Below are 26,805 nucleotides of genomic sequence, written 5' to 3' on the forward strand. Positions count from 1 at the left end.
AGCACTGCAGGTCCCAATTGATGACAGCTATCTGTCCACATTCCAGAGCAGGGCCCTGGAGTGGCAGGACATCCCCTGAGCACATCCCTTGTTACCTACATGTCCACGAGAAGTGCTGACTCAGATGAATGCTTTGTGCGTTCACAGGAGCAGGTCCTGGTTTGATGAAGTTATTAATTATACCACACGCTGCATCTGGCAGCTTGTGCACAGTTCTGGATACCACTTTGTCAACAGACATACCCATAATTAATTAAAAATACTGAAATACCACCTCCACAAGATTCATTGCTAAATGCATGGCTGTGGGACTCCCTTGGTATTTCATGTTTTAGGCCAGCAGTGGCTGTGATATTTAGGAGCTTGTACTGAGATGAGAGCTGTAGCCCAGTGCCCCAGCATCCCCTTCAGGCAGCCTCTCCCTGGGGCCTCATGCATTACTTACACATTGTAGATTTTGCACAGAGGGACTTTCCCACCCACACATCCTTTTTCCTCACCTTTGCTTTACAAACACAGACTTTCCATGGTCATTCACTGCACTGACTCAGAGTCCCTTTGGCCTACACAGCCTGTTCATTAATGCAGCTCCTGCTGCAGCATCTCCTTGCACTAATTCTGCCTGAAGCTCCATAGGCAAGTATATCTTGTGGAAGGGCTTTGCCAAGTCTGTGCTAACGCTGCCCAGGAGTCAACTGAACACTCGTTTCACCAGTAAGACAGCTTTTGTCCCTGAGTCATTCACCTCCTCCTAATTGGCTGGGGTATAAACACGGCTCAGAAACATACCTCAGAGTTGCAACAACCAGAGACAGCCATTGTAACAGGAGTGACTAATGACATCATTTCATGTATATAAATGGGAATAGCTGTGGAGTGGCAAAGTCAGAGATAACACCAGCTGGTTTTCAGTTCTATGTTCATCTCATCCACAGCAGAGTGGCTATTGGCCCTTATCTTAAGAAAAAAGCTTTCTTGTCTCAACAGAAGTACCTTTTTCTTTCCTTTGGAGAAATGAGTTCCAGAAACTCTGTGTGCTAAGTGCAGATTGTGGCTCTTAAAACTGAGGATCGCCTATTGTATTCAGCACAAAGAATGAAACCTCAGAGATAAGCATTACATTGATTCTCACTCATTTCATACATTACAACGTAATGAGTAAAAACACTCTTATTTCTAATAGAAGGTAAAGAAGTTCAAAGAACTGTCCCAAGCAATGAAGTAATCACAAGAGCTCTTGAAAAAGAAGGCAGTAATAGTCATTTGTTTTGTGCAAATTGTAATTAGGTTGCATAAAGTTTCGCCAGTGCAAATGATCTAGAATCTGCATCCAAACAAATTAGGAGCTGTAGTACCAAGCATAAACTAGAACAGATATCTGCAGCAGCACTTTGTGCTTCTATTACTTCTCTCTTCTCAGGTTCATCAGTGCCCCCTGCACCTATTGCTGACTGCAATACTCATCCTGCCACCTGCAGCAGGTTCTTCTGATAGGGACCAAAAGAAGCAGCTCTGCACTAAGTGGAGCTTACATAACATCTGTGGACTCCTGTTCTCATCTTTGCTCTTGTGTTGTGATTACTGGATTATATATTCTTGTTCTTACTGTGCAAAGTGGGCTGACCACAAGCAACTCAATGTGTCTGCATGACTGAACACATCATTTGAATACCAAAATACAGCACAAGCATATCAGCTCAGAGCTGGTAAAGGCCACCCTTCTGGCTTGCTGTTTTGCTGTGAAGACACACCCACTGGTAAGAAAGCAAAATATATTCTATGTCAAATGTGCCTTCAGAGCAATAAGGCACAGCACAGTGAGTATACAATGACTGAAAGAGACTCAAGAAGGACAATAAACAAAATGGTTGAGTGCTGTAACACTAAAAAGTAGGTGTCAAAGTTATGTGTGTATTGCATAAAGTGTTGCATAAATAGTGGCAGCGTGCTCATGCATATGTGGGCTTACCTTTAACTACATCTGCAGGCTTTACAGACTTTTAAGGTACCTCTGCTGTTTCAAATGTATTCCTCTTCCTAGGCAGTAACTTAAACACACAGCAAAACAAAACAGAAAAGCCACTGAGATTAAATAATGCATTTTCTGACACTGCAAAATGCTGTTTTGGAATCAGCTCTTCCCCTCTTGCAGTAGAGGGCTCCTGCCTTCAGCTAATCTCCTATCTGGGCCCAACAGCCGCTGCTGCATCCACACCCCAAGCACAGGGGTGGGAGCCCAAAGGGTGACTGTGCCTGTAGCAGAAGGAAAAGGCAGGGTGAGAAGGAAGAGCAGCTCTTTGTTTTTCTGTGAATGTGGGGAGAAGCCACCATCCAGCCAGCTGTGCCTTTGCTGTTCTGTAACACTGGGGGCAAAGAGCTTTGCAAGTGGGAAGCAGAGATTAGCTGTTCAAAGTGGTGTCATTAATTCCCTTTCCCCTGGCACAGGAAAAATAGGTACCAGCCCACACACCCCAGAGCCTGAAGCTCGCTGTGCCTACTGGCTTCAGCTGGATCTAGACAGGAATCCAGTTCAGCTGGAAAACTTCTTCCTCCCCTCCCAATACGTCCTATTCGTGGATTGCAAAACAGGAAGTTTGTATGCACGAATAAAAGTCCCTATCCACTCAGTTTGGCTAAGGGGTGAAAACTGGAAGGCAGCGTCCGTGGATTTATTAAATGGCATCTAAGAGAGCAGTATTACTTCAGAGGGATTCTGGAATATCATCATTATGCCATGAATTTGTCAGCTGACTGCAGCACCAACAAGGGCGATTAGGAAGCTGCAATCTGGGACCAGAATGAATCCTGCAAACCTTTAAGCACAGTCCTTTTCTTCATACAATCTCAAATAAAAATACCAAATGGAATTATAAGCTGGTAGGATTCTTTTCCCCTCTCCCACACATGCTTCCCCTGTAAGGCCCAAGAAAAGATGTGGTAATTCATTTCATCCTTTTATTCATATCTATTTATAACTTTAACCAAAGCTACAGATGGGAGCAATTACAGTATCAACACATCACTATCTTCCCAAGATCATTAGTTTTTCTATTGGCAAAGCTGTACGAGATGAAACATTAACTGCAAAAGATGTTCGTTACAGTTTCATAAAGCATCAGTCAGAGATATATAGCACAGCATCATCACCTATGTGATTTTTCCAGGCAAATGTGTGTTGTTTTCTTTTTTTTTCTCTTGACATTTGCCAGAGTCAAAGTGAGGTTATAATTAAATAGGCTGTTAAAATTAAACCCTTATCTTGGCTCTTGGAGAAGGTAGGCAGTAACAGACATGGAGACGGGATGAGCCCCTCTTATCTCTGCCTAAGCTTTTCCTAGGAAATCACCTCCTTGGTGCCCAGGTCCAACCTGGAGCCCCTGGCACACCCATGCCCACCCCACACATGAAATGCTCTGGGCACATGGGGACAAAGCCTGCCCTTACACTGTGCTTGGCTCTATGGACACCCCACTCAGTGCTGGGGAACTGCAGTATGGACCCGTCCCACGTGTTGATGGCAGTAAGTGTGATGTAGGGATAAGCCTACCCAGCCCCACCCTGCACTTACAGCACGACCAAAAGAAGGTAAACAGGCAGAGAGGCAGCCTACAGCATTGCCATGAGCTGCTGCAAGACACGTTACCCTACTTTCCTTCCTGGCTGTGTTTCTCTGAGTGTCTTTCCAGATGGTCAAGCAGCTCCTCAGCCACTTGGGCTGCCGGGAGGAAGATGCCTTCCCTGGCTGCAGCTGACCAGGAGGAGCGGGCACAAAGTGCAGGGGTTGCACTGAGTACAGGAATAGTCTTTATATGAGTGTAAAACACAAGGCTGTAATTCATTTAACAGGCTGCACTTCAACCGGTCCTCTGGGCTGTTTTCTATCAGCCGGTATAACCTGGAATGTCGCTTGTGATACAAGGTTGGTTTTGGGAAATTCTTTAAGATTTTGAGTTATATACACACGGTCACTATGTCCCCTTTGAATCTAAGAGAAGCTGGCTTGATTTGGACCTGCAACATTATGGTATATTTAATAAGAATTGTAGAGATGACACTGTTTTATTACAGATTGATACCTGACACAGTGATTATACAGTTATAGTTGAAACTCCAAGTGAGTGCTGTAAAAGTTTGTTTTAGAAATAACAAACCATTTAGTATTAGGGAAAGTGCAACCTATTCATGAATGTAGGAATGCATTTTTGCCCATGGAGGTGGTTGAGTCACCACATTAAACCAGGAAATGTGGATGCGAACAGGTGAAAGTAAATGCAGCAACACAACAGTATTGGTACAGTAAGTGTCTGCAGTGCCTACATGGGGAATCTTGGAGCCAGCATCGGTCTAAAGCTGTTGCTTTTTTCTCTTTGTTTTGTGTTGTTTTGTCAGCACTCCCCCGGGTTGGGGAACGAACACCTACACACAGAGTCTCCTGTTGCTGTCTGGGTGTCTCTTGGGATCTTCTGTGGTTGTATTGCTTTCCAATGTATGCGGCGTCTACTGGCAAAAGCACATTCTTTATTTGCCTGTTTAGCTTCAGAATGCTACTCTAATCAGATTAGAAGCAGAATTCTCTTTTCTAATTTTATTATAAATCTTCTTAATTATATTGTCTATTTTTATTTGATATTTATAACATAAACTTTAAGTAACAAGTCCTGACCTTTGCATGCAGCAGTGGGACCAGTACTGATGAAAGGGATAATTATTTTCTTTTCAGCTATGATTCTTGCTTTGTGTTACTCCATTACTATTTTCTATATGAGTTCTTTCACTTACAACCACGCAACATGGAGGAGTCAGAGTGCTACTGCCCAGTGTACAGCTCCATTGGGCAGCACAGAACATACAGTACAACACCAACAGCTTCCTCCTGAACACAGTTAAGACAACGAAACAAAATGTTCAGTATCTGATTGGCAGAACGTGCAACACTTCATCGTGCAGAACGAAAGCCAGTATTTCAGTTTAGCGGTCACAAAATGTGCTGAGGTCTTACTGAGTGGCAGCGGCAGCCTGGAGTTCACCATTCGGCCCCTGACTGAGTGCAGGTCAGCTCTGATAGCTGGAAGCCAGCAGTGCTGCTGGCTGGGCTCCTGGAAGGCACCCCCTCCCCAGGCAGACGCTTCTGAGTGAGTCAACTTTTCCTTCTATTTCCACATAGCGCACATGTGACATGTTTTCTTTCTGCTCCATTTTTCTTATGGGTTCAAAACCTATTTCAGAGCTTCAGTTTCCTGCCTTTTGTTGCCTCCCTCCTTTCAACAGATATCTTTGCTTATATTACAAGTACAGGTGATGCTGAGGCACTAGCACAGGTTGCCCAGAGAGGTGGCAGATGCCCTGCCCTGGAGAAATTCAAGGTCAGGCTGGATGGGGCTCTGAGCACCTGATGGAGATGTAGATGTCCCTGCTCAGTTGCAGGGGAATTGGACTAGATGGTCGTTAAGGATCCCTTCTAACTCAAACGATCCTTTGATTCTATACCAAGACCTGCCTGCAAACACAACTAAAAGCCTACGTTTTGGAGAAGAGGGCATACTTGGATTTATGGCTTCCCACATTTTCAAGTAGAGAAGGCCATGAAACCCACATCTAAAGTGTTGGTTGAGTTCTCTATCCTGGATGAGTTCTCTGTTGCTGGGACAAAAACATCCCTATTGACATTAAGGACAGTTTTCATTCATGAGTCCAACGTGCTTTCAATTTATGTTGCATTAATATTTAAGAACTAATATTTGCTGCAAGTTTCCTTTTCAATCAGTAATGCAAGATATCAATCCCTGAAGTAGAGCGAGCTGTAGTGCACTGGACAAAACTGCTTTATTGCTTAGAGACCAGTAGGTGGCAACCAGCCACTGCAATGTCAAAGGTACATGACTAGCAAGAGCTGCTTCGGTAGCAGGCGTATTACATGGCAGCTTGGATAACAAAGTTTTGCCATTCCCCAGGAGGGGAAAGCAGTACTTTATTTCTACTCCTGCTCATACACATGGAAGTGGAGCAGCGAGATACGTTTCTACATATCCAATCTTGAGAAATGTTTTGATAATGGTGCCAATACACTTTCTATGGCCGCCTACTCCCCACTGCCGATACCAGTCAAAGAAAGAATGAAGTCAAATGAAGAAAAAATCCAGAGCAGTCAGACTGTCTTAGCTGCAACAGGAGTAGCCTCAGGTTCTTATCTTATTAATTATAGTCTTTATTCCCTTGGGTAGGAGATAGAACTGAGTGACAGTGATCATAGGAATAGAAACAGACTCCCTTTAGGAGCTGGCTGAGGCTACTGACCTCCCCATTAATTTATGCTTGCTGTCTGAGCGCTCTGACAGAAATTTTTTTAGACATTATCAAGTTTGAAGAAATTCTGATTCTACAGCACTAGATTAGAAGTTCTTTATTTCCTAGAGTCATTGAATGGCTGGGGTTGGCAGGGACCTCAAAAATCATCTAGTTCTATTTCTGGGAGCCAGAACCATAAAGGTTTGAAAAGATCCTCTCAGCTCCTTCACATTTACACTTTAGAAGAGAAACTTCTTCATTACAACAGCACAGTTACTGAAATACTTCTTTAACCTGACCAGGATGCTCAACTATCTGTAGTCACAGTACATTTTATTTTAGTATTGATTTAGCTGTATTCTGTGAAGACATTTTCAAATATGATTAGTATAGATAAATACGTATGGTTGCACACATAAGTAGTCTGTGTAGTCTGTAGTGCAGAAAGAAACCCTCGGATCTTTAGACCTCTGAAGGATCCTAGTGTTGCCTAATTGTAAAACGACTGTGCTACAGATAGTTAAACCAGTTAACAAGACAAGCACTGTCACTCAGTAGCAGTAATCCGAAATATTCTGCATTTCTGGGATGCCTGCTTTCAACTTTTCAAGCGCTTTGCAAACCATTAACTCAAAATGAATTAATTTGCACCCTTGCAGTACAAGGAGTGTGCGTTTATTCTTAGAACTCACACCTTTTCTAGGGAGACTTTAAAAAAGTCTTTGATGCAGACAAAGTAACCTTTCATTTTTCTGAAAGCCATGCCTTGATCAGCTGAGAATGTTTATGAATGGCTTTGAGAATTAAGGTGGGATCCGTTTCCTTGTAAATTCGAGTGAGTTGGTACAGCAGACCAATGGAAAACACCTTATCTATGGTATGCCTGGAAATGCCTCAGACACTTGCAAGATAAGACCATCACAATGACAATAGGTGACCTGCTCAAGGATGTGGTGAGGGAGATAGGATGGCCTTGCTCTGGCTCAAACTCCCTGTTCAGTGATAATGCAGGTTTTCCTGTGGATGTGCTGGTTGTATGGAGCCCTCACACCTAGCAGGCACAAAAAGTGCTCAGGAGCAGCTCAGGTGGGACTTCTGGGTGAACACTTTCAGACCAGGGACCTTCACTGGATGGAGCAGTGCTGCAACCCAGACTGGTGATCTCTACTTCTGTCCGTCTCTCTCTCCTTTTCCTCCTGTTAAAGTTGCTAAGTAACACAAAGCTTATTTCGATTTCCTATAGAGTCACATAGGTTAGCAGCACAGCTTAGATGTAATTGTGAGAGTGCCGATACTCGTAATTGTGTTACAGGAATTCTCATTAAAATTGATCGCTGTGTTTGGACCTTGAACGTCATTTCACCTTAATCTAACTGAGGGGATTTGTGAATCTGGTCGTTGCTCTCTCTCTTAATGACTGGGACACGGCAGTTGGTGTCAGGAATGATTCCCAGCACACCTTATGAAAAGGAAAAGCTTTTCTAATGATCTCCTTTGTCTGGTAATAAGATTTATATTTTTAAATGGGAATTCTTTATTATTATTTCCACCCCTCCCCCTCCCCCCCCCCCCATTTTTGAAGGAACTAAAACTTGATGTTAAAGCTTGTTTTGCTTTATTTAACATGAGAAATTGGATGACTTGTTTACCTTCTTTTCCTTGTGGGTGCATGAATTTTGCTAAGAGCTTAAGACTCTCCCATAGAGAACTGCAAAGCTAAGAACATAACTTCATAATAAAACCCAAAATAAAACAGGGAAAGAGAAGAAATTCTTAGACAAACAATAAAAGTAATTGTTGATATTCATGCTTTTTTTTTTTAAGCTTCAGTGGTTGAGGAGGATTAAAGAATCAAGGTCTGCCGTGTCTAGGAAGTGCTGAGGAAGGTCCCAACCCCGTTTTCTGGTATTCATCACAGCAGAAGGCTGGCAGAGACCACCCGGGACAGTAAGTCTCCTTCACAGCTGTAGTCGGTAAAGTTTACTTTATGTCAAAAGGAATCCGTACAGGCACCTCCTCCTTCTCAGTACTTCACATGTCACAGATCACAAAATACACCCTCATGCTTTGTAACAATCCTGATTTCCAGCAGAGGCATCCCCAGATCCTGACGTGTTGTTAGATCAGTAGGAGGTCGAGGCATTGCCAAAAGTGTGTGCCGCTGCACTTCTCCTGAGCGTGTGTGTTTCAGTGTATATGACGAGCAGTGACAGCATCCTCTGAACACTGTGGTCTGCTATGAATCTGCGTACCTCAGACATGCTGACAAAAAGGGCCCATATAAGAATGTATTCATTGCCTCTTCACTCTTCTCCTGTGCTTCCTGAAATCTGAAAAAGCCAGAATTTCCCACCACTGTTCTGCAAGAAAGCAGAGCCTGGGCTGGTTATAGCAGAACGCTTCTGTGTCTTTGGTGAAGGAACTGGAAATATTCCTTGCTGAGCTGGGCTGGGTGACAGGCTGGTTTGATCACTTTATAACGGGGAGCAAAAATATCATTCAGCACTAAAGCAGGTGCTTGATCCTTGACTTTAAGCCAAAGAATAAAGTACAGATTTGCATGAGGATTTTCCTTATCTTAGGTCTGCTTCAGGTGCCATTAGAAGTATAATTCAAAGATGTTACCAGAGGCACATTCTGGTAAGGTGCTGCATGACTCAGGTAGTGCCAAGCACAATCCATTGCCATTACTGCAATGATAGTCAAAGATAATCAAACTTGGCAGAATCTGTACGATTATAAAATGGTAAGATAAGACAGGGAATGGAAGAATGCAAAGTAGGGGAAGAGCACGTCCACTTCTTAACACTGTGACTCTCATAATTATTAACTTAACCTTCAAGACCTCAGGTAGTTCTTATTCAAATGATTCAGTCTTATTCCGTATTGCTTCTGAAGAAACGTCTCCCAACAGGTCCACAATGAGGAGAAGACAAACGACAGATTCGTCTCATTCATCCACAGATCTGAGTGAAGGAGGGGAGAAATTAGCACTGAAACAAGAGGTTGGCCTGATTAGCGGGGTGTCATTAATTGCAGGAACCATGATAGGCTCGGGGATCTTTATGTCCCCTGAGTGGGTGCTGCATCACATGGGGAGCCCTGCCAGCAGCCTGCTCATGTGGGCAGCATGTGGTCTGCTGGCCACGTTTGGAGCCCTGTCTTACGCTGAGCTTGGGACCGTGATCAAAGAGTCTGGAGGAGAATATATTTACATCTTGAGGATTTTTGGTTCCTTTCCTGCTTTTATTTTTGCCTACACTTCAATCATCCTGGTGAGACCAGCTGCGTTGGCAGCTGTCTGTCTGAGCTTTGCCGAATACGCCGTCGCACCGTTCTACCCAGGATGCTCATCCCCACAGGTTGTCATCAAATGTACGGCTGCTGCCTGCATCCTGGTCCTAACTATCATCAACTGCCTCAATGTGAGGCTGGCCATGTCTGTTATGAATATTTTTACAGCTGCCAAACTCTTGGCGTTGCTGGTGATCGTGGTGGGCGGATTGGTGCTGCTTGCCAAGGGGCAGACTCAGAGCTTTCAGAATGCTTTTCAAGGCACAAATGCAGCCATCGGGACGATCGGAGTGGCATTTTATCAGGGGCTCTGGTCCTACGATGGCTGGAACAACCTGAACTACGTAACTGAGGAACTGAAGAACCCTGAGGTGAGTGAGCTGTGTTGTATTAGCCCAGTGGTTATGCAAATTTGCTGCTATGGGTAACTGAAGGATTAGGGCATCAAGGAAAACCTGCTGAGCTTTCCTCCTGTTTTGTTGTTGTTGCTGTGGGGCAGGACACCTATGGATGTCTCTGGAAATGGGACAGGACAAACAAAAATGAGGCTCAAAGGAAAAGAGTAGCCTACCCAGAAGAAAGCACTACCAGACCTCAGTGGCTGGAAAAAGAGCTTCTTAGATGATTGAGTGTTGAAGTTTCCTCAGAGTTCAGAGCATCTCACCCTGGATACCCAGATTTATGCAGAAAAGTGCTGCAGCCACCCTGCTGCTGAAGGTTTCCCAATACCACATATTCCTCAAAAGATCTCACCTGTAATGTGTGCTACAGAAAACACTTGGCATTCCTCATTGCATGGAGGGGAACTTCAGAGCAAGCCAAGACTCACTGATAAGGGAATCTAAGCCTCTGAACAACCCTTATCTTTAATCCTGTTCTTTCTAGGCATTGTTTAATCATGTACTTTCTAGGCATTGTTTGGTCCATTCTATAGGCACTGAAGTAGCTCACTTGCATCTCACATAAGCCCTCCCTGTGCCATACAGATTACAAATGGGACACCACAGCATTGTCAAGCTGTGTGAGCTCAGCAAGGATAGCTTGCACTTTCTACCAGTGCAGTGTGCAAGATTTTACAGTCTAAATGGAAATGCACAGTTGAATATTAATCTAAATGGAAGCAAAGATCCTAGAATCACGTGGCACTGTCTCCCACAGGACTGTGTGTACTGATATTCAGACCTGGACAGGGTGGAGGTAACAACAGAAGGAGTTGCCATATCTTATCCTACAGTAAGAGTGGAGAATATAAAAATGGATATCTCACGTTTTTTAGATATAAAATTGCTTGGATATCTCACGTTTTTTAGATATAAAATTGCTCTGAGATGACTACTAGGTGCTCTTATCTGCTTTCAATTGCACAAAGCAGTGGCTGATGACTTTGGTGAGCCTTAAAGTAGCCTGTGAGGCTCAAAGGTAGTATCCCGTCATTGAGAAATAAGCAATTCCTTCCTGGAGCAGATTTCCCTTGTGTTTTTACATAGGATGCAGCACACACTGGTACTTCACTCATTACACTTGGATGTTCATGCAGAGATGAAGCACATCAGGAGCCATAAGCAGCAAATAATCCAATATGAAAATAACCAGCAAGTGTGCAGCAGACTTCTTGGTCATCTATGAAGCACGATGTTTTGTATATGATTTGTTTTATTTTGAGGAACAGCTTTTGAAATGTACAACCTAATATGGGAGATGGGTGTAACAACTTCCTTCTCAATCAGGGTATAAGTTTTCTGTGAACGTATTCTGAGGAAATGTATTGTGAGCAAATGTGTTTCAGTTCAGTGTGGGCGGCAGCAAAGAGAAAACAAAGGCATAAACATGCTGCATCTAACGCTCTTGTCATCCCTTTCCCAGGTGACCCTCCCCAGAGCGGTGATGATCGCTATTCCTTTGGTTACATGCCTGTATTTGCTGGTAAATGTCAGCTACTTCGCAGCCATGACTCCATCTGAGCTGCTGACTTCAGGAGCTGTGGCCGTTACTTGGGGGTGAGCTCTGCCTGTGGTAACATAGCCTGTGTGGTCTAGCAAAGCACAAGTTCTCTCCTGAATGTTGGGAGATTTAGGTGCTGTTCTCATGAAAGCCCAGTACAGATGTATATCCAGGCATGGAGTGGAATTTGTCCCATCTTCAGTTTGAAGATCTAAATGAGCTCTTGCCAGATGTGTTCTCTAACGGCATTTCATGTCATTACAAACAAGGGCTTTTGAAGGTCCAGTGCTTTGTTTGGAGAGGTTACAAAGCCTAACTTAACTGATCCCCCAGTTTGTATTGGTAGTGGAGGTTGCCTCGACCCAGGTGCAAGACCTTGCACTTGGATTTGCTAAACCTCCTGAGCCCACTTTCGGGGTGAAAAGGTGAATCAGGAAGGAAAAGAAGATGTGTCAAAAAGGAGGGAGCTCACAAATTGGTTGTTAACTGGGAATAGTGAGAAAGGAAGTACAGAGAAAGTTAATGAGGCTGCAGCTTAGTGAGGCTTTGTAACCTGTTCAAATGAAGAAGACTGCTAGGGAGAAACACTGTTGACTTGAAATGATGGAGTCTTGCTATCCTAGGAGGTGCTCAGATTCTGATTCCTCTTGAGAAAAGGAGGTGGTTTTGGCAAATAGGTTAATAACCCAAATCCTGAAGGCCTGTAACCCAGATAGTGCACTTCTAAACTATGTTTGTAAACTATTAACTATAAAGTTGTAAACTGTGAAGTCATCGTGGCACGGGAGCAACTGCCATACTTTTGGGAAGCCCAGCTGCTGATTGTTGAACTTTTGGGATGAGTGACACTGGAAAGGGGTATGTATGGCTTAACGCCTTACAGTTCCAATGCTGATAACAGTCTTACTGCATTCTCTATTCTTACTCAGTTGGCTCTAAATGCAGTATCTGCTGGAATCATGCAACACTGAGTTTTGTGTTGTGTGTTTGACAGCTTTGTCCACCCTTGAAGTGGTGTGGACAGATTTAAGTGGAAATATACCAGGCAGGAAGAAAAGCTGCCTGTTCTGAACAAGACAAAGTTCCCAGCAACTATGATGGGAGTGGGGAGAAGGCTTTCAATCAGTAGAAAAGCTTGGAAAAAAACATTCAATGAGAATAATGGAGTGAAGAGACATGTTGGGTTCTAGGACGAATATTTGGTATATTCACGAGCTGGATGTTATGCAATGAATTCTTTCCCACCTCAGGAACAAAGTCCTGGCTGGCTGGGCATGGCTCATCTCCCTGTCAGTGGCACTGTCTACGTTTGGTTCATCCAATGGCACGTTCTTTAGCGGAGGCCGCGTGTGCTACATTGCTGCAAGGGAAGGTCATATGGTAAGGAATCAAAAAGGTCTGGTTTGCTTTGAGCAACTTTATATTCTTCATAGCAATTGCAAGGTGACACTGATGCTTGAGACTTCCTTAGACGAGTTTTCTAATCAGTCTTGTTTGGCAGGGCTGGATCCAGTGGCCTAGCAGTGGCCAGGCTGCCACAGCCCCACAGCCCAGGTCCAACTGAAAGTAAGGTTGAGCATATGTTCCCACTAGGTTCACACATACACCAACACATGTATAAAACATATAAAGTACGCATACACACATCTGCATACTTCTGCTACATCTGGAAGCTGGCTCCACTTTTGGTGCTTGAGCTGCACTGCATTCAGCCTCCTCTGTTTTGAAGTGCTCCCTTGGAGCTTGCTGCTGCTTTGCTTCTTCCTACCCACACCATCCAGCATTTCTTCACAGGGGCAAAAGGTACCACTCTGCATCAGCTCTGCTCCTTTGGCACTGGAGGGGATATTTTACGTATATAAATGACCAGGTTGTTGGTGGTGACTGAACTGGTGTCTTCCCTTAGTGGTGATGATCTCTGGAATTGTTCAGTCTGGGGAATAGGAGGATCAAGGGAAACTTCATGGTTCTCCATAACTCGCTGAAAGGAGGCTGTGGTGAGGTGGGGCTTGGCCTCTCCTCACAGGTAACAGCTACAGAACAAGAGGGAATGGCCTCATGTTGTGCCAGGGGAGGTTCAGGTTGGGTATCAGGAATTATTTCTTCTTAGGAGGAGTGGTGATGCAGTGGCACTGGCTGCCCAGGAAGGTGGGGGAGTCTCTGTCCCTGGAGATGTTCAAGAAACACACAGATGTGGTATTTAGGGACATGGTTTTGTGGGTCATACTGCTGCTGGATGATCTGTTTCTCAGAATGATCCCTAGCAGAAAAACCTGCATGACAGTAAAAATAAAATAAGAATAAAAACTGAAAAAAATAAAAATAAAAAAATAAAAAATAAAAAATAAACAAACTTTCTATTAGATATTCCCAATGAACCAAGAAGTAAAGAAGCCAATCATTCTCTCCATGTCCTGGAACCAATCTTCCTTTGCATTTGTTGAAAGTGTATTTTGGGAACAGTCATCTGCTTTTCCACTCAGAGCTGGAAAAGTCTCAGAGCGATGTGACAGAGGGCAGGAGAGTGGGACTGTGACAAGGCCAGGCTGGCTTCCCGGTGACAGTCAGGAAAGCTCTGATTTGACTCAGTCTTCATCTGTCACACTGGGAGCTTGAAAACCTCGTCTTGTCTGTCTAAACCCAGCAAATTTGTTGTGAAATCAGAGAGACACAAAATGTCCTTGCTGGGTGGGGGGGAGGGTTTTCATGTTTACATTCCTCGCAGCTGAACAGCTTTTATATCATGGTGCTTATTTGATGAGTAAGAGTGGATGTGGCTGCAGGCAGAACTGCCCCCATCAGCTGTAGGGATGAGCAATAATCCACGACATGACAACACAACGTTCTGCTTGGCTCGCAGCCTGACATCTTGTCCATGGCCCACGTGCGATGCCTCACGCCTTCCCCTGCGCTGCTGTTCACATCTGCGATGTCGTTTATAATGATAATCTCAGGAAACTTCACCAGCATTGTGACCTATTTCAGGTAGGCGCAGCCTTTCTCTCTGCTGGGTGTTGACATTCTGGAGAAGCATTTTCTTTCAATACTGTTTTGAACGTGAGTTATTGCTTCCTGACCAATGTTGATGAGGGAGGAGGAGAGAAGAACTTAAGAACCAGTATCTCTGCAATGCACGAATGCTTCTGAATGAGTACTTAACTGGATGTGATTCATCCTCATATTGAAACAAACCTGTCACATTCAGATCATTCTGAGGTTTTCATTATTTGTGCTGGAAAGGAAACGAATGCAAGAACTACTAAATTTATATCAATATTATCCTTTTTAATTGAAGATATGTGGACTTGGGACATGCAAAATGGGTCTGACATTGTTGGCTGATCTCACCCCAAATGTAATGCCTTTTTTTTTTTTTTTTTTTCCAGTTTTATTACATGGTTTTTCTATGGCATGACTATTTCTGGTCTTCTGTATTTAAAAATCAAGAAACCAGACCTGCCAAGAGCTTACAAGGTGAGGTAATAACATAGAACCCCCTAACCCTTTTCCTTGACCATCCAAAGGAATAAGATGGCATTCTGAGGAACGAGAAAGCACTGGGGTTTGTTGCTTACAGATTCTGTAACCATACTGAGCACTGGCTGCCCGAGGGAGCAGTGGAGGCACCATCCCTAGAGCTATTCAAGAAAATGGGTTGATGTGGCACTGAGGGACATGGTTAGTGGGCATGATGGTGGTGAGCTAATGGTTGGACTAGATGGCCCAGATATGAGAGCCTTCCCTAAGATAAAAAGACATGGCCAGAATGGCTCAAGTCTTCTGGCAGGGCTCCCCACTAATTAGCTCAGTGGAAAGACATGAGGAGTTATCTGCTTTTTCTCCTGACGTCATGAGTTGAGGTTTCCTCTTGGGTTTCCTGGCGTTCCTCCAGGCAGCAGGTGATTCTATAATGTTATTTAATAGTCTCTGAGGCTCCTTGTCCACCTGTCTGCAAACACGTGAAGAAAACTTTTGGCTCAAGGGTGTTAAGACTCGATTAGTGTACACCGATGTGGGTTTTGTGTGTAGCTCAGGTTTTGGATGCAAGGTGGTCTGAAGAGCAAGGGCAGATCTAGCACTAAAACAACTGTCTGCATGTTCAGGTCTGGGAGGGCAGGGAAGACCAGGAGTTAGGGCATGTAGCTCTTGAAGGGCTGTTCAGCCTCATGGGAGGAGTGATCTGGGAAACAGGATGCCTGGATTAACTGTGATTTCTGGATAATACCTCAGGATTTCATCTAAAAAGCTTTCTGCACAAGATTCAGGGCTGTCCAGAGCCACGCTGGCCAAGGATTACATGAGTCTTTACGTTTTGCTTTCACAGGTCCCGATCATCATTCCCATAATTGTGCTGATGGCAGCCGTGTACCTGGTGTTAGCTCCAATCATCGACCAACCCCAGATTGAGATTCTCTACGTAGTCCTGTTCGTTCTCAGCGGTATTGTCCTTTACTTCCCCCTGGTTCGCTTCAAGTGGCACCCTCGCTTCTTACAGAGGGTCACTTTGCATCTCCAGCTGTTCCTGGAAGTTGCTCCGACCTCTAGGGATGTGGACTGAGTTAATGTCCTCCCAGTGTATGGCTGCTGTCCTTCCTTGCTTATTCCAACTCTTAGCTTTTCAAGGTTCAGAAAGCAGTCTTCTGTAAGGGAGAATAAATAGAATTAAAGTGCCACCAAAACATTTCAGCTGGAAGAGACTGAACCCATCATTTCTCACGATTCCTTAAAATCTGGGCAGTTGTTTTTCTCATTTTCAGCTTCAACTCAGCACATTTCCTACAGATTCCAAAGAAATGCGTGTTTTTCAGTTGTCCATCTTGAGCAGATCTAAATTGCATATCTCACATTTCAAGGCATTGGGCAGTAGGAGATTGACTGGGAGGCATTAATCCTGCAGTATGACCTTAAGCCATTCTTGGCAGTGCCCGTAGCTATTTCCACCTAGCTCTGCCCACTGTGACCATGGTGCTTCTCCACTAAATAAAACATGGGCACACGTGCTCACAGCAAAACAACCCTGTCTGCTCAGGTATCCCCTCTGGGAGTGTGGTTTTCCCTTCTTCCTTCCAGCCTCAGGTGCAGTCACAACAGTCCTTTCTCTGTCTCAGAACATACTTGTATGGATTTGGCCAGTTACATTGCATACTTCAGTAAATTTCGGGTTGTCTTGTCTGCACGTAGTTCTTGTGGGAGAGGAGTTATCGCTACTGTTGCATCCTTTCTCTCTGTGCAAACAGATTCTGCACTTTGGATAGGCAGCCTTTATGTATTACCGGCTTATGTATGAATATAGGGAAGCTGAGAAGCTGCAGGTATTGTATTTTGCACCGACTTCATTTTCTGTAGATATTACTGTAACGAGATTTTATTTATGTTGCCTAGCGTTTACAGGCACGGGTGCTTGAAGTGCCAAAACAGGATGCTGAAAGCTCACAGATCGGCAAGGTGATTACAATAAAATGGATATTGAAATGCAGTGAGTCGATGTGCTTCTTTCCTTTTGTACACCAGAAAAAGAATTCCATAGAATTCGGACCAACCAACAACCAGCACTGGGCTCATCTCTCCTTGGATGGGAGGTTTCAATACACGTGTGGGTGGTTATGCAGTGATACCAAAGGTAACACAACATCCCCTCTGTTCTGAGGATACAGCAACCATGTCAAATTTGTCCTTTAAGCAGCAAAAGTACGGGTTGAGTGTGTGACAGATAAACAGCCATCTTTGTCTTCTAAAGGTCGGTCATCAATTCCTACTGTTTAATTTCATGGGCTGTGCTCTGGTCTTTGTACTGCGAGACGGCAGTCAATGAGTGAGCTGAGGAACAGGAGCATGAGAAGTAGATTGAAAGAAACTGTTGGAGAGGGCCCAGAGGATGGCCATGAGGATGAACAGAGTGCTGCAGCATCTCTCCTAGGAGGACAAGCTGGGCTTGTCTCCCAGGCAGCCTCCTTCAGCATCAAGATGTCTCTCCTCTGCCCTCAGCCTTCCTCCTCCTGCCCCCTCCCTCATCCAGCTTACTCTGTGCAGAAGAGCCCTGCCAAAAGACAATGGAGCTCAGGTGTTGTTCTGGCAGCTGGGAGCCGTACAGATGTATTTGTAGGAGTGCAATCCAGCAGATGGCAGTGGCAGACATTTGATGGAGTCCCTGGCAGCATCCACCTCTCCCCTGTGCCTGTGGCTGGATGTCAGTTTGGATGTCAGGGAGAAATTCTTTACAAAGAGAGTGGTGAGGTGCCGGAACAGCTGCCCAGAGAGGCTGTGGATACTCCATTCCTGGAGGTGTTCAAGATGAAGTTGGATGAGGCCCTGGGCAGCCTGGGTTAGTGCCAGATCTGGAGGTCGGTGGCCCTGCCTGTGGCAGGAGGGCTGGAATTTGATCATCTTCAGGGTCCCTTCCAACCCACGCTGTCCTGTGATTCTGTGATACTATGATTCTATGAGAAGGTGGAGGACGCAGCCCTGTCTGGGTGCAGAGGAACAGCCACAGTCACAGAACAAGGAACCCTAACCCAGTGGTTATCTGCCACACTTGAAGCACAAAGCTACAACTTGAGCAGGCTGAGGGGAGCAAATGGAATCCAGCTGTGACTTCCAGCACAAGACCTTGCCTTGAGATGGCCCAACTGCGGCCTGCTGCCCTCCTGCAGTCCCTGCCCTCATCTCCCTCTTAAAACACCGAAGTCCTGGTGCATTTACCTACAGTGATGCTTCGCAGCCTACAGAAAGCAGGGGAAGGGGGTGAGGAAGAAACCTGTTTTCCTTACAGCCACTCTGCTTTATGCCAGAAATTATGATGAGATGTTTATTGATTGCAATGAAATACCGCTGCACTGAGAGCTGGAGCAGCAGCCTGTGTGGCTCAGCATTTAAAATCCTTCCCCTCAATCTCCTCTCCCAGGCAGGCAGCACAGTTAGAGGAGCCCGAGGGGCTCTTATAACTCGGGCCCATCCCCGGGAGCTGCACCAGAAGCTGTTTTAGGCTCATCAGGGCACTCCTGACAGCTGCATCCTGCTTTTCCAGACACTCCCCAGCAGGAGCACAGGGTGGGTTGCACCTCAATATCAGCGCTGTGTCATCTGCCATGTTTATTCAGAGAAATCTGATTTTCATACATTAGAGCAATAGGAAAATCCAGCTTGGGAATTCGTTTGGGGAAAAGAAATGTGCCAGGGACTCCAAGGCTGAGGAATTTAAATCAAAACCTCTTTCAATAAGTGCGGCCCATTAAGAGTCTCCCGATTACCTATTTGAATATTTCATATTAAAACGCTACTTAGAAAGTATAAATAACATTTTCTTCACTCCTGCGAATTAAATGTATCCTCAGCTAAAGTCCATAGAGAGCCATCCTGTGGGGGAATTTACCCCACGTCTCATTTCTGCTCTGGGGTGTTTTCACAGCAATCTGAGTCATCCAACGCTCTCAAGCTGAATTAATTCCTGCTGCTTTCTGAACCTCGCAGATGAGATCCCACAGACAGAGCCATGTCTGGGATTCAGGAAAGTGCTGATTAATATTGAGCAGGAACAAACTGGTCACTGCCGTTGGCTCCAGGCTGTCACCAGGCAGTTCTTTGGAGCTGGTGTGGCTTTCTGAAGACCCCCAGCTGGGTTTGGGTTTGGATGAGACACAGAAGCCACAGTCAATGGCAGGAAGGTCCCTTCCCCAGGCCCAGCAGCCAGCTCCAGCCCATCAGGCCACGCTGGCCAGCACCAGCTGCTCCCCAATGCATCTCCAGGTCTTCAACCTCAGCTGTGCCCTCTGCCAACCCAGCCGCGCTCCCTGGCTTTGGCTGCAGGCTCCCCAGCCCACCCTTGCTCTACAGGGAAGGTCCTCTCTGCGTTTTGCCCTCCTGCGGGCGGTGCTGTGGCTCCCCTGTTGTGCCTTGGCACATGGGCAGATGGTGCCTTCAGGATGATTAACAGCTCCCGACCCAGTTTGCCAAGAGCCCATTGATTTTCCAGAAGGGTAACAAATTTTCTCCTTATGTACCAGCACTAAGCCTGACATAATTTGCTGTATAGCAGAAGGGAAATCAGCTTTCAGCGTGATTTAGGGAGGGTTGTGTTGCAGCCAGATACATACCAATATGATCTTTCTCGAGTGCTATTCCATACTGCCTTAATAATTAATTAGAAATAAATAACATTTATGTATGATGCTAATTTGTAGCTTAGTTAGCAGGGCAGGCTGAGTGCCAGGATCAGGTCCTGCACTGGGTAGAAGGCTCCTGATGAGCCACAGTGAGCAGGGGGTGACTGAGCTCTTCTACCACCCAGGGGTCCTTGTGATCAGGTGTATGGGCACACAGAGAAGCACCCATGGTGCTGGCACTGTGTTAACCTCTTCGCTGATGGATTTGGGAAGAACTCCTGTTAGAAGAATTTACCACATCTGATTGCTTGCTTTTTGTCTTGAAGCATTCAGGCTGTGGACAGCCAGCAGTACAAGACCAAGAGCTTCTCACCATCAGTTTGTGTGGGGAGAAGCCAGAGTGCTCTTTCCTGTGGAACTGAGTTGAAAGAAAAGGTCTGAGCATCCTCTCTCATGTTTCATAGCACCATCAACTGCTGGCAGTTTAGTACTAATGCAGAATACACTGTGTTAACAGCAGGTCACTGGAAATGTACCTGGACCCATCATCATTTTTAATAGCCGAGGAGTGCTTCTGTGAGAGCCGTCCGAAAGATGCATTTTTATTAGCCAGCTCTTCTCCATATGGCTGCTGATAAATGTTTATGTAGACTCTTCCTGCCAAAAGCCTTAAACACAGCCACATTTCATTTCCTTCCAGGGGTAAGTGGTGGCAAGCACTTGACAGTGATGCGGCAGCAGGCAAACCCTGCAGTTTCCAAGACAGTACTCAGCAAAATGGCCTTTCTCCAGTTTAACACCCCACATCAGAAGCACACGAGACACCTGCGTTCTTTAACCTACCTGCAGACTAATCCTCCTCACCCACACATACATGTATAAAATGGAAATAACAATTCAAACCTATCTACTTAAATACAGCTCTTTAAAATGTACTAATGCATGTCATTACCTGAATCTGTAGAGCACTTATGCAAAGAACACACAGCCAAGGAGGAAGGGGAAAACAGTTTTAAACCTGAGTACAACATCAGGTTGCATAGAGGGGATTATTACAGAGAGGGGAAGAAACTGAGGTGAAAAATTGTCTCTGGAGGGAAACATGAAGAAAATGAGTAAAGGAAAAGAGGAACTCCATGCAGTAGATGGTTCACACTTACTTTAGGCAACAATTTAAGTTCCTCAGTTTAGAAAATGGAAATAACACTTTTTTTATCATCTAGAGGGAGATTCGTAATTCAAGTTGAAAAGCGCTCAGAGATTCCTTGGAAAGGAAAAGCATCATCCTTTGAACATTCCTTACTAAAACCTACTACTAAAAAGTAGCAGCAACCCACTCAGTAATACCTGGCCAACTCTGGTATTTCTATCCGTGTTACCACCAACAGGCAAATGCTGATGGGAAGAATGGGCAAGAAAAGTATGAAGTGTGTATGTTACTAGGTCTGTCAGCTGGGAAATCTGGTTTGCTGGGGGTACAGCTGCAGGTTGCATAATCAGCATAACGTTCTGTGTTTAGTCTTGCTTTGTTTTCCCCTGGGAAACCTTGGACAAACTGCTGAGTGATGAAACCACCACTGGGTAAGTCAGCAAAAGAAAGTATTGCACTTCCACACTCTCCCAGATCACAACAGTTATGCTTGATTAGTCCTGTCCCTTTATCAGGATTTTTAACTATTTATGTTCATTTACTGTTATAGCATCTGTCTCCAAATCCCACAGTTATATTATTTTCTATCTCCCAGACTTGCACCTCTAATGTAAATCAGTTCCTTGGGCAGCAAACAGGATTGGGGAAAAGGAAAGAGTATGGAGATGTACCCAAAATCTTACCTCGTTTCTGTGCTTCCCTGAGATTCTCTGCTCGGGTTGACAGCATGTTTTAATCTCTTTCCAAATTGTCATGCAAAGCAGAGAGCGTAACTGTCGGCATTCCCTTTACTTCATGTCTTCAGTCTGCAAGGGCTAAGGAGAGGTAGGAAGATTTAAGATATACTCAAACTGTGGAGACTTCTAAAGAATTTTAGACACCAAAGTCAGGTCTCTGCCTCTCTCATTTTAAGGTAAGAATTCTGTCAAGAAAGGGATTTAACTCAGAACCAGGCTGCTTTATCCCAGCTCCTTGGGTAAACTGATTTACCTGTGCCTGAAGAAGTACACAGCACTGCCTTCATTGCACCCTATACCAAACTTTGCATCCCTAATGCATTTATGGAACCAAGCCAGGGCAGATCTATGAATGAATCCTGGGAGAAGTTAGACCTGTTCTTCCAGTCCGAAAGCCACTCCTATGAGCACAGCAGACTACTGGATATGTGTGTATGTGAGTGTCTGTGCAGTGACTCTGTTCCCTAAGGGCATCCTTCAAGGAAATGTATGGAAGGGAGTGCACATCCCTCAGTTCAACCTTGGTAGCCACCAAAATAATAGGAACTGTGTGGGGCAGAACACTTTGATTTCTGTTCTGTTCTATCATCTCAAGCATTATTTATGGTCAATATTCAGTCCATAATGGATTTCATTTTCTACATTGAATGCCTTAATTTCGTAAATGAAATGGAACACACAACACTGAACATCTATGCAAACTGTCTACGTTTTTCCTGCCACTGTCTGCTAGTGGGACACTACCAATGGTGACAGCCATCCTGTGTAAGTCCATGCAGCTTTTGCTTATCCATCAGCTGTCATATGGGAGTCCCTCTTAACATGGACGTCTCTCTTCATGGACATTTTACATGAGACAGAAGTGTTAGACTTACAGCATAGTAATTTCCAGCATCAGTCTTCTCAATCTTGATATTCTGTATGAGACCTGGTTTCATCAAATGTTGTTGCCACATCACATTCCTTAGGTCACTGTTTCTGCCCTACAGAGAATACTGTCCAATGCTGTCATGGTGAATGCTGTATTTAAAGGGATGGGTTGTTGTTTCTTAATGTAGCCAACCAATCAACAAAGAGAACCCGATGACACTGTTTTTTAAAGAATCTTACTTTACTGGTAACAAAGTGGAAGTTACACAATTCACAAACACATCACAGCACGTTTGCTTGAGGAATTTCCTCATTCTCGTTGCAAAGGACTCATCCTGAGTGAGCATTCAAGCATTAAGTCTGCCAAACTGCTTTGAAGGGCTGGGGCTGATGGTACGAGAGAGTAAAAGAGAAGGAGACCTGTCAGCCAGACCCTCAGGACCCTCAGTTTTTCAGACCTGCTGAGGCATGCCACAGAAATGAACCGCAGAATCAAGACAGGGGTGAGGTAAGGAGGGATTTCTGGAGATGATCTGGTCCATCATTGTGCTCTGCTGGGGTTGAGTTTTGAATATTGACAAGGAAGAAGAGACCACAGTCTCTCTGGGCAGCCATTTCCAGTGTTTTATCATCCCCAAAGCAGCAAAATGAGATATATCATCTGGATTGTCTAAAGAGAAAGAACTGTCTAGTGTTACAGATATTATCCTAAACCCTAGAGAGGAAACTGAACTTCCCGATGACTTGTCAGCTTTGGACAAGTCATTTCTCCTATATTCTCTGTTTCCCTCATAGACAAAGGTGTTTGCATCCACCGAAAACTGAGAACAAAGGGAACCAGAGATGGATTAATTTTGTCTCTCAGCAGTTTGCAGAGGTATTAATGATGATGCAGATACTTAACTACTGATGCACAGTTAGGTAGTCAGAGCATCTTTATCTTAGAGCAACAGACAAGTTCTTCAACTGAGGGTGTTATTTGCTTTATTATTTTAGAGAAAGGAGACCAGAAGGCAATCAGTTTTCTGTGGTGTACTTTTACTCTGCCAGGGGGTCCTGCAGAGTTCTTTTGGATAATAAAGGCATTTCCTGCGTGGGATGACACCCTTTCACTTGTGTTTCCCTTTTACCCTAAGCAAAAATGCACAGGTCTTCACTTTCCCATTTTGTGCCTTGGCATACCAGTTTCTAGGTAGATCAGCCTGGCCTCCTGACTGACTGCACTGCTTACAGAAGAATCTGAGAGTTAAACACAGGTTTTCAGCAGGGATATTAGAAAGCAATGAACTCACTTCGACTTGCAACAAGTCAAGTGCTAGACTGTGAACTGCTCGTATTTAAGAAGCTCTTACTGAGAAGCTTTGCAGGAGGACTGCAGGATGCTTGTTGCCAGCGTTACAGTACAAGCCAGCGTACAGGACTCGGTTTGCCATTATTGGCACATATGGCTCCCTCAGCATGTTATGCCACAGCAGGCAATGTACTTACTTGCCTGCTTACTGACAAAAAGGAGAAAGATCACCTTCCCCACTGAGCTTTCATGCTTTTGGTGCAGATTTATACTTGAACATAAATTATCTGAGTTACAGACCTGCCATTTAGAAAATCTGCTTAGAAAAAAGAGCAGGGGGGAGACATATAACGTGGAAACAATCTCCAGTAACCGGCTGAAATTGTCTTCTCAGCAATGAAAAAGCACCGATTGCTTCAGATCAAGTAAAAAATCCAAAAGGCTGAGTTTTAATCTCAAAACCACCACACAAGTTATGAAAGCAAAGATGCAGTGTCTTCTTTCTCCTGCTCATGCTTTCTTCATCAGTCATACAGATGTACGTGGTGCAGCAGAACTAATAAACTCTCTGCTTAGAGACTGCACACTTGGGGATTGCTAGAAGTGAAGTTACAGTTTGCTTAAAGTACAGCTTAGCGTATCAAGGAAATTTGGTCAGGAAACATAAAAATTACAACATAGAGTGATTACGCTTCTTGGAGCCTTCCGGACCAAGCTGTGCTTGAATGCAGAATTGGTCCTGTAAAGAAATCTCTTGGGTGAGAAGAAAGCTACCTAATCCCAGAGCCTATTCTCACAGTTTGCTTTCCAGGTTTCCCATCTCTGTAAACACCTGAAGAAAGAAGCCTAAGTACTTGAAGAGGTTATTGTCCTCTGTGTTGTCTGGATGAGGAGCTACAAGATATGGTTTAGCAGTGTGTGGTAGCAGCAGTAATGGGAGGGAGGTTGGACTAAATGATCTTGTAGGACCTTTCCAACCTTGTGATTCTGTGTGATTCTGTTCAGTCCCAGGATTGCTGCCATTCTGTTGCACTCACAGCACTGTAACTCTGTTTTGATTCCTATTTTCCCTGGTCTAAGCAGGGGAAAGGAAAGGATTCCTATGAACAGTTCTGCTTCTGATCACTGTTCTCAGAACTGACTCCTTTCATGCTTTTATGTGTGAGCTGAAAAGAGGATGCTCCAGAGAATGGAAGCATATATAACTGAAAAATATATAAATTAAAGGTCCTTGGTCGCACTTAGCTCAGTGCATGTACCACACAGTGCTTCCTGCAACTTCCGTGCAAAATCAGACTGGGGAAACTGGTGATGAGGCTTTCTGATATTTATGGCCCAAATCCACTGCAGTGGAAAGGTGTCGCAGCAAATTTACACTATGAAACCCAGGCTCTTATTAAGTAACAGGTATTAGGTATTTAAGTCTCAATTAGGGCCCACTACTTCAGTGCGGAAGACTTTACTACTGAATTAAGTAAGCAGTTGTGGCTCATGCCATAGCTGAGTACTGAAGCTGTGCCTGCAATTAGAAGAACCCCTTCTGTGGGTATGACCTGGGGTAGTCAGAGCTTTTCAGAGCATTTCCTGAGCACAGCTTTGAAGTTGGGGTGAGCAGACTGTTTGGATAGGGCCACCCTGTCTTGAAGTCTACAAGAGTTAAGGGGCATGCACGAGAGCTGCTTCAGTTTGCTTTCTGCACATTGGGACACAAGGATAATTGCTAGCAGCACTCCAGGTGAACAACAGAGCCGGGTGCTTTGATATGAATAAGCTACATATTTCCCTACCTTTCATGGCGCAGCACAGATGAGATGATCAGCATAACTACTCATTCGGGTGGCTCTTTTCTTCTGTCTAATGAAGCGCTGTGCTGACGAAAGGACATCAAATATTCAGCCACGACTCCTCATGAACCCCAAAAGTCAAATCATAGATTCATCACGGCATCGTTTGAATCGGAAGGCAGCATTAAAGGTCGTCTGGTTCAACTTCCTTGCAGCGAACAGGGAATAAAAAGGAATAGAAATAAAACCGAATTCAAAAGCATCTTTAAGTAGCACCTCCCACGAGCTGTAAGGCACCCGGAGCTTCTCCCTGCAGCTGCCTTGGGAGCAGGCCGGGCATTGCCGGCTGCAGAGCGACCACCAGGGGGCACCGAACTCCGGCGAAAGGAACGACAGCCGCTTCCGAAGGGATCCGAGCAACTGGAAAACAGCACAACGCATCAAGATTTGCATTATGCAGCAAATGAACTACAGCTGCCCATTAGAAGGGGTGCACATGCTTGTGATACTGTAGGGACAATAACGATGTGATGAACACAGAATTGCTCTGGTTGGAAAAGACCTTAAAGATCATCGAGTCCAACCATAACCTTACCATACCACCCTCACTAACAACCCTCTGCTCAATCCTGTCCCTGAGCACCGCATCCAAACGGCAATTAAACACATCCAGGGATGGTGACCCAACCACCTCCATGGGGAGCCCATTCCAATGCTCAACAACCCTTTCTGTAAAGAAGTGCTTCCTAATATCCAACCTAAACTTGCCCTGGTGCAACTTGAGGCTATTTCCCTTCATCCTGTCACCTGTCACCCGCTCTCACTGTAAGCACCTTTCAGTTAGAGCAATATTGTCTCCCCTCAGCCTCCTTTTCCCCAGACTGAACAGCCTCAGCTCCCCCAGTCACTCCCCATGACAAGGACATGCCAGCGTGGGAAGGAAGACTTCAACGCAGGTGACTTATTCAGGGTTATGGGAAGAGCCTGCAATTGTGAGCAGTGATAAATGTAAAGGGATGAAACGGAGCCTGCTGACAGTTCCAACGTAAGTGTAACACAGTTCCAACGTAAGGGTAACACTTTCACAGTCTTTTGTCAGACCTGGGTTTGAATGTATTAGGTGTGAAAGGTGCAAAGTAAGATCAGACCCACATCCAGCCATCTCCAGCAGTAGTTCCTCAGCCCTTTTCCGGCCAAAAGCCAAAGGAGAGACTCTCAAGCGTGACGATCTGTTTCCACTGAGGAAGGGAAGCGGGGCTGAGCCGAGTGTCCGAAATCGAAGGCTTTTCTTGCATTAAACCGCCTCAGCTCTGCGGGTTCAGGAGGTGCCTCCCGCCTTGCTCTGCTTCCATCC

The 26,805-nt window shown here is 44.9% G+C and overlaps 1 protein-coding gene and 1 long non-coding RNA gene across 3 annotated transcripts; one reads left to right on the forward strand and one right to left on the reverse strand.

Moving 5' to 3' along the window:
• Window positions 1-17,014, forward strand: LOC107312297 (b(0,+)-type amino acid transporter 1-like). Of its 2 annotated transcripts, XM_015859599.2 has the most exons (8): window positions 1-7,786; window positions 8,110-8,232; window positions 9,200-9,950; window positions 11,443-11,576; window positions 12,771-12,900; window positions 14,381-14,505; window positions 14,907-14,994; window positions 15,845-17,014. In XM_015859599.2, exons 3-8 carry the CDS (start codon window positions 9,207-9,209, stop codon window positions 16,076-16,078), a joined length of 1,455 nt encoding a protein of 484 aa, XP_015715085.1. In that variant the 5' UTR covers window positions 1-7,786; window positions 8,110-8,232; window positions 9,200-9,206; the 3' UTR covers window positions 16,079-17,014. The 2 variants fall into 2 exon arrangements, with proteins under 2 accessions (XP_015715085.1, XP_015715082.1); XM_015859596.2 differs by lacking the exons at window positions 1-7,786; window positions 8,110-8,232 and having other exon boundaries at window positions 9,032-9,950.
• On the reverse strand, window positions 9,142-26,123 carry LOC116653198. Its single transcript, XR_004306677.1, has 3 exons — window positions 25,455-26,123; window positions 21,453-21,584; window positions 9,142-9,251 (listed from the first exon to the last, which is right to left on the reverse strand). It is a non-coding gene; the product is annotated as an uncharacterized LOC116653198 (long non-coding RNA).
• Window positions 26,124-26,805: the final 682 nt, after the last annotated feature.

Source organism: Coturnix japonica, chromosome 3 (genome assembly GCF_001577835.2).
Source record: "Coturnix japonica isolate 7356 chromosome 3, Coturnix japonica 2.1, whole genome shotgun sequence".
NCBI lineage: Eukaryota > Metazoa > Chordata > Aves > Galliformes > Phasianidae > Coturnix > Coturnix japonica.